This window comes from Trichoderma ghanense (assembly GCF_004382785.1).
Source record: "Trichoderma ghanense strain CCMA-1212 chromosome Unknown scaffold_0, whole genome shotgun sequence".
Lineage (NCBI taxonomy): Eukaryota > Fungi > Ascomycota > Sordariomycetes > Hypocreales > Hypocreaceae > Trichoderma > Trichoderma ghanense.
The window spans coordinates 1,134,335-1,147,302 of record NW_027395663.1 but is presented as its reverse complement, the minus strand read 5'-3'; the positions used below and the strand labels follow the sequence as shown (position 1 = coordinate 1,147,302).

The window sequence follows — 12,968 nt, the reverse complement described above, 5'->3', positions numbered from 1 at the left end:
AAAAAAAAAAAAAAAAAAAAAAAAAAAAAAAAAAAAAAAAAAAGAGGCTGACTGTGATACTTGTCTCTAACACGGCCCATCTGAGCACCGTAGGCGCCGTAGTAGTATGGAGGGTGGAATAGCTCCGTTCCTCGCAGATGAGACAGAAAAAGCACAGCCTCCGGATAAGCACCACAGGATTCTTCTCCTGGGGGAAGAATCGTCAGCATGCTTTTGAGCTTCGTCTCAGATGATGCATTCTGGTACTGGACTCTTCCCGCAGCGCCTTGAAGGGATTCCGCCGGATAGGATATACATACTAGTCCGACGCCAGCAGCCAAGGCTACAAAGTTCTATCCTCGCGTTGTCATCACGATCGTCGAATTGCTCAGGTCCGTCACCGCCACAGCCCTCTCATCATACATACAGAATCAAAAAGCCACACAAAGGCACACACAGCATATCCAGAGCCAACATCCGAGTTTCTCACATCAACTACTCTTCTCTCATTCGCACTCGTATCCCAGCCACCTTTCACCCCAGCAAGAAATCCTGAAACACTTCTGGATTCGTGAGCAACTCCTCAAGTCGTACATCGTGCCTTGATATATCCTCCTTGCGAATAATACTGTATCTTTGATGAACATCTTTTTCCAAGTCGTAGCATTCTGTAGATGGCAAATCGCCCCCTCACTCCGCCTACTGCACGTACATACTCTATTCTCCCAACCCTCACAATCATAATCGAAAAGACAGCATACACAAACCCCCAAAAACGTGGCAAAACCTCTTCCCCAAAGAGCATATCCGCCAAAACGTCATGCCAAGCCACTCACTCCTCCAGAATCCAGCAAGAGCATACCTGACCCATGCAACGGCCGTATGTCAAACGCATTTCTCCTCCACAGACCTTGACATCGCCCGTATGACACCCACATACGATCCGGCATCATGTTTACAAACGATAGCCTCATATCGACAAATAGCATCGCGCAGCGAGAAGAGGGGGTTTGACCAACAAACAGGCGGGAAAAAAAAAAGACTTACGATTATCCACTCAACCTGCATGCAGGGCAAACCCCAAAAGTACGCTTCACTCCACAAACGCTGCGGGAAAGGGAAGAGACACATCACAGACACGGCATCACACGGAAAGAGGCAAGCAAGTCTTGTTTGTTGTTAAGAGGGGAATAAATCTTTGAGCTCGTCAAAGCCATCATCATTTTGCAGTAAAAGTAAAACATCCTTCATCTAGATATTCCCAATTTCTCAAATAGCCAAATAGAAAATAAAAAGACCAAAACAAAAACACAAAAAGCACTCTGAAAATTCCTTGCCATCGCAGCACATTAAATCCCAAGAAAAAAGAAAAGTGGCCAGAAAGAAGGAATCAAATCAGTCAAAAAAAAAGTCATGAAGAAACAGACAACCTCGCCACCTTGCCGTCGCTTTTTTGAATCCCCCTCCACTGCCTCAATCTGTCACTCTCCCTTTGTTGGCTCGCGACGCGCCCGAAATGGTAACGCTGGGTATCTCTAGATGGACAAATGCCCCGTGTCCCGGTCTTCTCCTCCGCGTGTGCATTGGGTGGTAGTACAGGTCGCCCTTGAAAAGAAATCTGTCTTTTTGAATAACCGAGAAAAGAAAGGGTAAAGAAAAGAAAGCCGTTCATCGCTCCAAGACCGTGTTCAGGAAAAAGGAAATAGAAATAATAAAAGTCCGTAAGATCGGGTATCCATAGGAAATCCTCGGACGAGAACCAAAAGCAGGCAGCAGTATTAGTGTACAGTCTTTCGTCTTTCGTGGCCAGTCCATCCGGCGGAATAGGCCATTATTCAACTTCGATGGTCCGGGATCCTTGGAGAAGTTGCCAATTTGGATAAAACTCAAAAAGGAGAGATTAAAGAGATACGGAGAGATGCTGGAGCGGCTCTGGAATGGACGATAGCAATCCAAGGCAAATCCGTACGCATCTCCTCTGGTAAGGCACCGATCCCGGAAGAGTCCTTTTTGGGGGATCGATTCAGCCTGGGTTGTGGGGGAGCGGGGATGTTCTCACACAGCCAGATTGGAAAATAGAAAACCGTAAACAGTGAAACAGTAATCGGCATGAGGGGCGTCTAGGCAGACGGGTTCGCCAGGATGCCCTCGCAGTTGGCATCGAACCTGAGGCTAAAGAGCCGCACGCTCTGCATAAACTTTTCCGTCTTGGCGAGTTCTCGGTCGCGGCCAAAGAGGGTGTCGACAAACTCAACACCCGAGTTCTTGCCCAGGCCCGACTGCTTCTTCTTGGCGGCCTTGAGCATGGGAGCCTCGCAGGCCTTGAGCAGCGATCGCAGCTTGTCGGTGAGGCGCTCGCCAGCCTCGATGAAGTCATTCATGGTCTCTCGGTTCTCAATGCTGCGGACGCGGCCAACCACGTCCTCGGCGCGCTTGATCTTGCCGGAGAGCTGAATCAGGAGGAGCCAGAGCTCGCCAGCCATGTCGGCAATGGGCGAGTTGGCGCCGGCTCGATAGACGGTCCAGTCGTAGATCCACTTGCCCAGGCTGTTGGCGTCAAAGACGCTGCCGAGGAGGAGGATGGGCTCCTCGGAGGGGTCCCAGTTCTTGAGCGAGTAGCCCGTGGGGATCCGGTGCTTGCGGGCATCGGCCTCGGTTGCCTTGGGCGCCGTGGCGGCAGCAGCCTTGGCGCGGTAGGTCTGGGTCGCGGGGCGGACGGTGGAGGCCCTCGGGGGGATGTTGGCCGCGGCAGCCGACGAGCGGCGGGTGTGACCGTGGCTGGTGGGAGGCCGGACATGGGAAGGGGGATGGTCGTAGGCGGCTTCACGGCTGTAGTCGGGATAGTAGGCGGTACCCTGTGGGTAGTCGTCGCGATTAGTGTACCGTATCCCTTCATAGTCATCAACATGATGCGAGTTCCTGCGACCCTTTGCCCGCGACTCGGCAAGCAACACATAGGTGCGCCCCGAAGCCTCGAAGATCTCGTCCTCGTCGGATTCTCCAAACGGAGTTCTAGCCCGGACATAGGTGTGAGAGAATCGGCGGTCGTGCCAGGCAGGAGTTTGAGACGCCCCGGAGGGCCCGCGCGACGACGACGACGAAAAATATTTGGGACTCACATCAACCGTGGCATACTGGCCGGAGCTGTTGTAACGCGGCGAATCGACCGGAGCCCGAGGCGTCGACGCGCCGCCCTGGGAGTAGCTGCTGGCCCGGCTGTGAGCCGCGCGCGTTGCCGGGCGTCGAGGCGTCGCCTCGACCCAGCTTGGCCGCGGTGATGGGGTCGGAGTGGCGGACGACATTCGCGAGTATTCCCACTCGTGGATCGGGGTCGATCCAGGTGTTCGTGGTGATGGGTAGTTCATTCTGTGACGATTCCTCTCTTCTGGCAAGATCCCACTATGACACGACACTTCGCTCCGCAGCCTCTCCTCCGGTTGATCGAGGGGACCTGGCGGTGTATCGTTTTGTATAGGGTGGTGATGCTTCCGACGAGATCTGAAAGCGGGCAAGTATCCGAGACTCTCTCAATCTCTCTCTCTCTCTCTCTCTCTCTCTCTGCTGTTTGTTGTTCTCTCGTCTTTCTTGCCTGCTCTCTTTCTCTCAAGAGGGTAGGAGGGGGGAAGGGGAAATGGTGGAAAGATGTTTGGTGGTATCAGAACGGCTGATGGTGTGTGATGATGAGGAGAATTGGGAATGCAATGGAAGATAAAACAGCCCGTTCACCTTGGTATGTAATCGGAAGAGTAAAAATTGGAAGAGGTATTACGTCTTGCGTCAAACATGACCAATCTACAACAGAGTCGTTTTTATCCTAGTCTCCCCTCCCTCGTGGTAGTGATGTGAGGAAAGCCGAGCTGATGACGGAAGGCGAGCCAGAGTTCAGACGTTGCGGCCTAGCTGTGGCGAGCTGTTTGTTGATGAAGTAGCGTGACACGCCGGTTGGTGATGGCGAGGTGATGCTGATGCTGATGCTGTGACGGCTGATGGTCGCTGGCGTTGGTCGCGATGCAGATGCAATGCTGAGGACGCAGGTGGAGATGTGCTTCATTGGCAGAAGCGTGAAGGCCGGAGGGAGAAAAAAGAGGCCAGCAGGTCGGGTGTGCGGGCTTGCATTCGAGGTATATATTGTGGCCGCAGCAAATTCTGGCGTTGGTGGGCGTTGAGCGAGGCCAGGGAGCCCGTTAGTGGCCTCAGTGAGCGCCGAGGGCAGCCACAGGCATGCGACAGGGGGGCAGGGGGGGGGCCTGAGCGTGCTGGGCTCCAGCCAAGGTGGAGGGGGCGTGGCGCTAGCGGGCAGCGTGAGGGCCTGTGCTGGCGGCCCTAGCGCGGTGGGGCGTGGCTGGCTTAGTCACTGCGGGCTGGCTGCTGGTGGAACCTTCCCGCGGCGGCCACACAGTGCTGGAAGCGTCGCCGACACTGGCGCCGTGTTGCTCACTGAAGTGGCAGGGGAAGACAAGGGAAGAAGAAGGAAAAGAGGTGAGTAATACAGTAAGGGACGAAAAAAGACGAGAGGAGAATCTGCTGGTCGCACCCAACGCAGGGCTGTGACTGGCTGGCTGGAGCCTCTGCGTTCGGTGGGCAAAAGGCGCTGCAGCCTGGCTTCTGCTTGGTCGGGTTGCGGTCAGGTTTCCGTCAGGATTGGCGGCGATTGTTGCTTTCCAACCGCTTCCGCGCACACAGGAGGCAGCCCGACGGCGGTTCCTGGCCGTGATTCGACGTCTTGCTGTTATCGCTGCGTATGAGACGGGGGGCGATTCTCAGCCGGCTTGCACAGCTGAACGGGCTCGAGGGACGCTCAGAAACCCCGGGGTAGATCCGTCTCGACCGGCTCTCGTACGAAGCACAAGGTTATGACTCTTCCACTGTCAGTCGACGACCAACCACCGAGCCCAGCCTTTCCGTCTTCTCAGCAACGCCGCTCGTATCGCTCTCGCACTCGTCCAGGGGAGCACGAGCACTGGCTCCGGTGGCGTGTCGTGAATGAAAGAAAGGCTCCGGGATGGCAGCCTGTGCGTCCGTCGCTTGCCAGGGTTCGGGCGAAGGCTGCCCTGGCTGGGTGTGCTTGGTGCTTGTGCTCGCGGCACTGCAAGACCACTGCACTGCAGGTGTGTGCTTGAATTGCAAATCAAAATCGAACCGTGGCCGCTCTGATGCAACTCGACGAAAACAAAGGCTCGTTTTGCCCCCAGTCCAATTTGCCGGGTCTGGATAAGCGAAATGATGAGTCTAAGGGGGATGAATCCTAGCTTCCGCCGCGGCGCCCGGGACGCCACACAGCTGTTCTGTCCTTGTACTTTCTCGGTGAGCAAAGGCGAGAAGATGACTTTTGCGAAAAGATTTTCTTCTGCTTGGAGTTTCTTTTTCGATGGCTGTTTGATCTCCCTGCTGCTTCCTCGCCGGATGGGCAGGTGTCAAACGCCGAGCCCGTCGATGCCTTGAAATTGGATACAGGAAAATCTCGAATCCCTGCCCAGATTAGAGACCTGCCTCTGCCTGTGCGCACGGGACAAATGGAAACTTACGGTGTTTTGCCTGTCAACTTGGCCGGCAAGTGTTTGTACCGAGTACTGGTTCTGTAAAGTTTTCGCAAGTGTCGTCACAGGCAAAACTGTAATACTGGAGCTTCCAAAGGAGACAATGGACCGTAGCGTTGCGAGTAATGCTAGTGCGGCCGGGCAAAATCGAACGCTTCCGTGAAGATGTAAGGTACTGTCCCTGTCCTCGGAGGCAGCGATGCTGATTACATGTACTTGAGTTGCGCACGCTCGTCTGGGCTCAGCGAGAAGCAGGAAACAAGGCAAGACTTGCTGGGGAGGACGACGACTGATATTTGCGCCGCGGGCCAGTCGCAAGCATGAAATTGCAATGATGAACGACGGGCGGTGCGTATTCGGACACGAGCAATGCGCATCACCTCGGGAGGCTTACTCCAAGCAGTAATAATAGTCCAGGGCGGGCAACTTCAGCTCCGGATTGGCTTCTCCCCTTTGCCAGCCTCGTCGACGATCATCCAATACTTTTCTGTGCTTTCCGGGAGCAGACGCAACAAACAGCAATGTGAATACCGGCGGAGCGGGAGTGAAGAGGATACATGTATGGTGAAGGCAGCGTTATTTATCGTCCTCGTCATCCATCGCCAACCCGAAACAGACCCAAAAGGCCCCCAATATTACGTATGACAGTCTACATCTTGCAAAAGCATGAGCATGCGCGTCGTTTCTTCTTTTGATAGGATGTGATGGATGTGTGGAGGATGGTGGGAAGCGCCCAGAGAGAGACGCAATCACCAGCAGCCTGCTCGCCTAGCACACGTACATACAGACGACACACAAGGAGGCCCGGTCATGTTCATGTTTCCTCTGTGCTGGCAAGCGCCCATGTGCATCGCACATCAGCCCTGTGACCACTGGGTCGAGCGACGCTGGCGATGGCACTCCGTGGCATCTAGTAGGTAGTAGTAGCTCCACGACTATCGGTAGTTGGTGGTTGTGGTATTTCTCTCACCACCCGAAACGAGCAACAAAGCGCTCCCTTCCCGTCGTCACATGGGCGTCGCATCGAAACGACTCGTGGAGGCGGTACACCAATCGTTGGAGTCGTGCGCAGTCCGACAGCCCGCGCTTCGCTGATTGGGCCGCCTTTCCTTCTGGATGCCGTGTGACGGGCACTATCGATAGATTGTCCGTATGCTGCTGGCTGTGTAATGCTATGGACGGCTGAATCGCGCAGAGGGAAGCAGAACTGCAACTTGCTCGTGCTCTTCGTACAGCCTTTTGCAGCCTGCGAATCCGCTCCACCGTCACAACCGTCGCTTCTGGCGTTGCAGTGCGTCGTGATGGTGGTGCGGCGCTGGTGATGGGAGGTGCTGAGAAGCGCCGAGCCCGGGGCGCGCATTCAGGCGGTTAAACCGCACTCCGGTCATCACTGTCACTTACACGGGGAGGGGGAGCGACGTGAACGGGTTGCGTGAAGGATCCTGCTGTAGGTAGCTTGCGAATGGATTGATTGTATGACTCCTGCCTACTACCTTGGTAATACTACGACATCTTCGTACATGAAGGATGCAGGCTGGTCCAGTACAGTAAGTATTTGGTTCATGGGAATATCTGCGAGGCACGCTGTCCTGGGGTCCTGACATGCTGCAGTTTCATGTACGGCATGCACCGTCAGAAAAAAGCCCGTATGTCCATCAAGCGGATGCGCAGATGACTTGTCTCCCCATCTGGCATCCTGCATGCCATGCATGACACTTCTCTTTCAGGCAATATTGATGAAAAGCACCACGCTGGGATACCGACTGAATGGAATTCAACAGAAGCAACACGGTCCTACACTCGCTGCCACGCTGTTCGCTTGCATGGCCGAGACCTGTGCTGTTTAAAAGCCAAAGCACTATCGAGTGCGCATATCGCCTTTGGCACGTACAAGGCTGAAACGTGCTGACCGTCAAGGGCCCCTTTGTCTTCCTTCTGCAGGTGTGGCGAATGGGGTGATTTCCGATCATTGCTGGGGGGGGCCAGGCAGGCCATGAGGAGAGATTCTCGAGGTTCGAGGCCGGGCTAGAAAATACCGGCGGAACAACAGGCGAGGCTGCACTGATTGTCGCCTGGCCGGCGCTTCCATTTGCTGTACTCTTACGATATCAGGGAAGCCTGTGATTCAGGCAACGCCCATCCTATGTTACATGATACGGAGTACTCCGTACGCTCGTACGCAATCCTCGCTACGTGAAGATATTGTACGTACAAAACCATTCCGGGTCTACATCCTATCGGATCCGGTGGACCTCGGCGAGCCCTGGCCTGCAAAATCTCGCCTCGACAAAACGGCTCCAGCTATCTCGCCAATCTCTCTCGTCTCCTCCTCGCTTCACCTCTCATCCCCAGACTGAAATTTTCTTCTTCACTTCTTCGTCTGGATCCGAGCACCGACCCTCAACTTACCACCGTCGTCATCCGCTGCAGATGCAACTCAGCCTGCGCACCGAAGCCGACACACAGAGGTTGCATATAGACTTTTGTGAAGTTCGAGTAGTCTGACAGGGGTCCCGTCCCTCCAAAAAGAAAAGAGGCGTGGCTTTCTCCGCCACACGGCGCCAAACCACGAGAGCCGGACCTACCAGAGGACGCCGTTTCTGTGATGGACTGCAAGCCCCGTCACCTCGAAAGGATGGGGGGATGATGCAGCCAAGGGGGACACGGCTGCCCTTGCGTCGAGAAGCCACACCGCAGCAATTGACTTTGAGCTTTGGGTTGGTACAGAACGATTCCGCTCCCAGTCTTTCTGGCCTGTCTCCATGACGATGGACGCTCTTGTCAACCGAACTGATACTGACGAGACGAGCGAAGGATCTCGAAGCAAACAAGTCTCTTCTCTACTCATTATCACCATTTAGATGATGCTGCTCTCCTTCGCTCGCCTGAGAATGAGTATCAGCAAGGGTGAAAGGAGATGGCCAAGACGCGGGCGTCCAAACCCCGGACACAGTAGAATTTTGTCATGGGACGAGCAGGCATCAGAGACAGAGCGGGAGAGTTCGTTTCGACAGCTCAACCTTGAGCCCACTCGCCCGGCCTTCCAGTGTCATTGATGAGAGAATCAAATATTACTTTCTCATTCATCTAAATTCTTGCGCCTCCTTTACGAGTGCACATACACACCTGCTATCCTTGGTGGTTGAGCGGATGTTCATATCAATCCTCCCCCAACAACTGACCGATGGCCTAATGCACCGGCTGCAGAGTGCCTGGCACCCGCGGCAGGGTTTCCGGGTGCTAGCGGGCGAGGCACCGGCGCCGATGGCAGTTGACTTTCTGCTAGAGCCGTAGAGAGAGGCATCCTTGGATTGATCAACGGATGGGGGCTGTTTGTTGGTCGAGCATGCACTCGACGTTTGCTTCGCTGTGCTGTTCCTGAGGCACAAACACGGTGATGCAAAGTACAAGATACGTACATGCTCGTACTCGCAACCGCACCTTCCGTCCCAACCTCCGTCTCAACCTCCAAGCTCGCGCTCAACAATCCCAACCTCCTCTCCATCCTCATATTCATCATCATACTGCAAAGCCACCACAAACGATCCCAACCACCACCATCAGTCGGCCGTCGTCGAACAAGTGGAGCACGCCATCAAACCCATCAGCCATCTCCAGCCTTTTCCCCTTCATAATACCGCACTGCACCGGGTGGGACTTCCGGACCTTGTCCCACAACGACGGGAGCTCGCAGCTCCAGAGCACCCACGCCGCAGCGAGCCGCCCCCGCGCATTTCCAGCCAGCGCCAGGCACGGCACACTGTGTGTGTGTTATTATTATGGGACAATACAGTCGCTTGAAGTTTGCAAGCCACCCTCATCATTCCCCGGAAACCTGTCCAGCATAGAGTGCATACGGTCTCGGACTGCACGAAATTCCCAGCTTGCAAGGTACCTGCTTGTACGACTGCAGAGGCACGTTGACGCAATTTGATTCATGCGTCCATCCCATATCCCATATGGTCCCTTTTCTCGGTGTGTTGCGCAAGCCCGGCTCGGCTTGTACCTGCGCCGCCCCGGCTCGCTTGCCTGCTCGCTGTCTCTCGACCCGCATCGAGGAAATGCTGCGAGACGGAGCGCCCTATCGGCATCGTCGACGGACCTTTTTTGAGCCCCCTCTTGTATCGGCTCAACTGCGAGGTACGAAGTAGGTAGTACAGGCTACCCCAAATCCTACAGCTGCTACGAGCACCACCGCCGAACTACACGTGGTATCGATTTCGCCCAAGCAGAATCGCACGACAATGACAGACACCACCAGACCCGGCGCCTCTCTCACCGACAGTGCTCCCTCTGCTCTCTTCTTCTCGACATCGACGTCCTCCGGACCGTCTCCGCACGGTAGCCGTCGCCGCCGCAGGATTGGTAGCCTTGCCTCGTCCGGGTCCTGGCCTATTTCTAGAAGGATGAGGCCCTGCCTGCACACCTTGGAGAGCATCCACGAGGTCCCGGTGTGATGTGATGCTGGTCTCGCTGGCCCACCCCCTCCCCCTTGTCTTGCCCTGCCTTCCCCGAAGCATCCATCCAACCATGATCCATGCTCCCTTGGATCCCTGCGGCCGGAGGGTGTGGCCCAAAGGGGCTGCCTGGAAGCCGCTAGGGCTTGGCCTTTGCCCGTCCCTTGTTTGACAAGTGAAAAATTTTCAGCATTTCATTTCGTGGGCCGTCCCTCAATCAAACACGAAGCAATCCTGGTGTCTTTGCTGGATAACGGATGCCTCCTTGCAACCATTTGCCTGTCCGTCAGCTCGTTTGAGCATTTGACTTTCTTTTTCTCTTGCTTTTCCAAGCTCTCCTCCCACCAACCCAACAGGGCGGGATGTGACTCACAGCAAGCGTCGTATGTATTATCTCCCAATCGCTGGGCGCCAGAGCTGTATTGCTGTCCAAAGCTGGCGGCCGTCGTCGAATCGGGCGTTGAGCTGCCGCGATTTTGGGCGCCGATTAGCAGCCGGCTTCTCACCCCAGTTTCACGCAAACGCCACACCACGAAGACGCCCACGCCATGCCATGCCAGTGCGAGAAGAAAACGACGAGAGACCGGCCAGGGAGCAGAGGCCCCGCTGCGTCTGGATGCAGGGATCTGACCCGTTAGCCTGGCTTTGTCCATGGTTTTTCTCACGACACCCCTCGAGCTGCTAAAGAGCTGGCCTCAACTAAGGTAAATGGGCAATAAGCGAAATCGCCAGCTCGAGGCTAGCAATTGCGCCCACCCCCGTCCGTTCAACACTACCTAGTCGAGCCTGTTTGAGAACTTCGAAAGAACACCACAAACAGTCCTGGGCGGAGAAGAAAAGTGCCAGGCCAAGGATGCGGACTCCTCCCCAGGCGGTGGCAGCCCTTGCTTCTCGTCTTCTTGACCGACTCTTTGTCTTTCATGCAAGACGTACATGACGAGCATCTCTAAGAGTGAGGGGGGATATGAAAATTTTTTATCAACCCGGCCCGCGCACCATGACGAGAGTCCAAGCTGCGTCTCACTGGTTCGGTTGAGTCGCGACGAAGAAAAGCAGGGGCAGGGCCTGCGACTACGGATGGCTAGTGAGAAAGCAAAAATGTCCTCGACCCTGATACGCGAGATGCATTGGGGACGATGCACAATGATGGAACCAAGATCTCTGCGCAACGTGTGTCCTCTCCGGCTTGCGGCCATGTCTCCGATGAGGGTCTTGGACGCTTGTCCTTCTTCCCTACGGTGGAAAAGACAGATACGAGAAACCGTTCGAGGTCAACGCCCCCCCGGTCTGCTTATCTGGACCGCTCAGATGTCATCCATTAATAGGTACATGGGCCATGGGGGTTCTCATGGCCGAGTTTGATAGCAAATGCTACCGGGAGGGTCCAAGAGTCTCATGCACAACACATCAGTCTGGTGGTAATTCGCGATGCTTAGGTCATCCCATACAGTACTGTATACGCCGGCAGTGTGAGCCGGGAGTGTGACGAAGATTTGCAAGTGGTGAGCTTGCCGAGCAGCTTCCATCCCACAGCAGCAAGACGCTCATGGCCGGCGCAATGCCGCCACCTTAGCCCGGCCGGCGTCTACCCGCAACGTGATGGCAACAGTCGAGCCCTGACAGATCATATCGGTGATATCACAACGATGGGCGCACGACGGGTGATACGGTCGCCGCGCTCTGCAGGCTGCCTGCCAACAAGAGCCCAGGGACGATGCCCAAGCCCAACGCAGCAGCAAGCCGTCGTGGCCGATCGGACAGCCTCAAGAGGAGAAGGGAGGCACCAGTTGGCCCTTGATCAGCGGCGGGAAGCGAGAGGCTCTCTGGTGTGCTACCCCGTTTTGTATAACCCATTCGTTCATGCAAACGGGAACAAATCCAGATGAAGATCGCGATGCAGACCTGCATCAACCCTAGAATCGCGACGCACGTGTCACGACTCGTCGTTGGATACATGGCATCTCTCTACTTGTATGCAGTAATAAGCGTGAGCGTGAGCGGGAGAGAGGGGGAAGAGAGGCAAAGAGGGAACGAGAGCCCCATCGCCTCAGACCTACTCGTTGGTCGCTGCACTGCCCTACAGGAAGCCGTGTCTTGTGGCTGTTTGCATGCACGATGCGCAGATGGGGTCCATTTCTGGCCTGGAATACTGCTGCTGCTGCTGCTGCCGCCTGTGCTAGCATCACGTCCCCCATCACTCTCGTTGCAAACGCCCCCTTCTAGAGGTAGTTCAGGCCACTGCAGATTCATGCCTTACGACGCGGCAGCAACCACCAGCGGGAGGGGTGACTGTGGCCTTGCCTTCGCCCTGTCTACGCCTTGTTTATCCGAGCAAACGGGCGAGCCTAGATTTTCTTTATGTTGCGATACCAGGCTCTGGGGCGAGACTAGGACGCGGCCATGTGGTGTTGCACGAACGACTGCTGCCGCTGATGCTACTGTGACTTGTACGCCCATTCTACAATTAGGAGAGTGGTGAACGACAACCAAGCGGAAAGGCTGGACTTTGTTTTCTTCAGCTGCCCTTTGCGCCGCCTTGCGTCCATTCCATTGGACACACACCGGAGCGAATGGCATCGTACACCACACGCTAGCACCTTTGAAGTGCTGCTGAAGACATTCAGAACAAAACTTGGGATCAACCGAGGAAGACAATTCCTTTCAAGAATCTGGCCCCCCCACCGTGATCCACTCATGCAGCAAGAAAAAGGTCATGGAATCCACCCGGATCTGCCAAAGATTCTGTCATTCACGCTGTCCGCTAAAAATCCATGGCCCTTGTGTTTTAGAGACCTTTGGTCCATTGTTGTTAGGATTTGGAAGAGGGGCCCGGGCGCGCATTGACGACATGGTGTGCTGTAAATAGCAGAGGGATCGCTCATGCTAATGCAAGTTTTTGGCAAAATAGACTGGGGTTTTTTTTTTATTGAGTGGCATCTCACTACCGTCATGCAAAAAGCGTCAGTCTTTTTTTTTTTTTTTTTTTTTTTTTTTT

At 55.1% G+C, this 12,968-nt stretch overlaps 4 protein-coding genes across 4 annotated transcripts; 1 reads left to right on the top strand and 3 right to left on the bottom strand.

Annotated features, from left to right (window-relative positions):
• Nucleotides 1–1,390: 1,390 nt before the first annotated feature.
• CCMA1212_000399 (uncharacterized protein) lies at nt 1,391–1,952 on the bottom strand (the record flags this gene model as incomplete). The annotated part of the gene is made up of 2 exons (XM_073697869.1): nt 1,391–1,776; nt 1,949–1,952. 2 exons carry the CDS (start codon nt 1,950–1,952, stop codon nt 1,391–1,393), a joined length of 390 nt encoding a protein of 129 aa, XP_073563975.1.
• A 147-nt stretch (nt 1,953–2,099) lies between these two features.
• CCMA1212_000398 (uncharacterized protein) lies at nt 2,100–3,344 on the bottom strand (the record flags this gene model as incomplete). The annotated part of the gene is made up of 1 exon (XM_073697868.1): nt 2,100–3,344. One exon carries the CDS (start codon nt 3,342–3,344, stop codon nt 2,100–2,102), a length of 1,245 nt encoding a protein of 414 aa, XP_073563974.1.
• A 3,082-nt stretch (nt 3,345–6,426) lies between these two features.
• CCMA1212_000397 (uncharacterized protein) lies at nt 6,427–7,615 on the bottom strand (the record flags this gene model as incomplete). Its single annotated transcript, XM_073697867.1, has 4 exons — nt 6,427–6,831; nt 6,918–6,971; nt 7,021–7,121; nt 7,408–7,615. Coding segments are annotated over 4 exons (768 nt in total), but the record flags the coding sequence as incomplete, so codon positions are not given.
• Nucleotides 7,616–11,401: 3,786 nt separating this feature from the next.
• Nucleotides 11,402–11,859, top strand: CCMA1212_000396 (uncharacterized protein; the record flags this gene model as incomplete). The annotated part of the gene is given in 2 exon segments (XM_073697866.1): nt 11,402–11,409; nt 11,424–11,859. 2 exon segments carry the CDS (start codon nt 11,402–11,404, stop codon nt 11,857–11,859), a joined length of 444 nt encoding a protein of 147 aa, XP_073563977.1.
• Nucleotides 11,860–12,968: the final 1,109 nt, after the last annotated feature.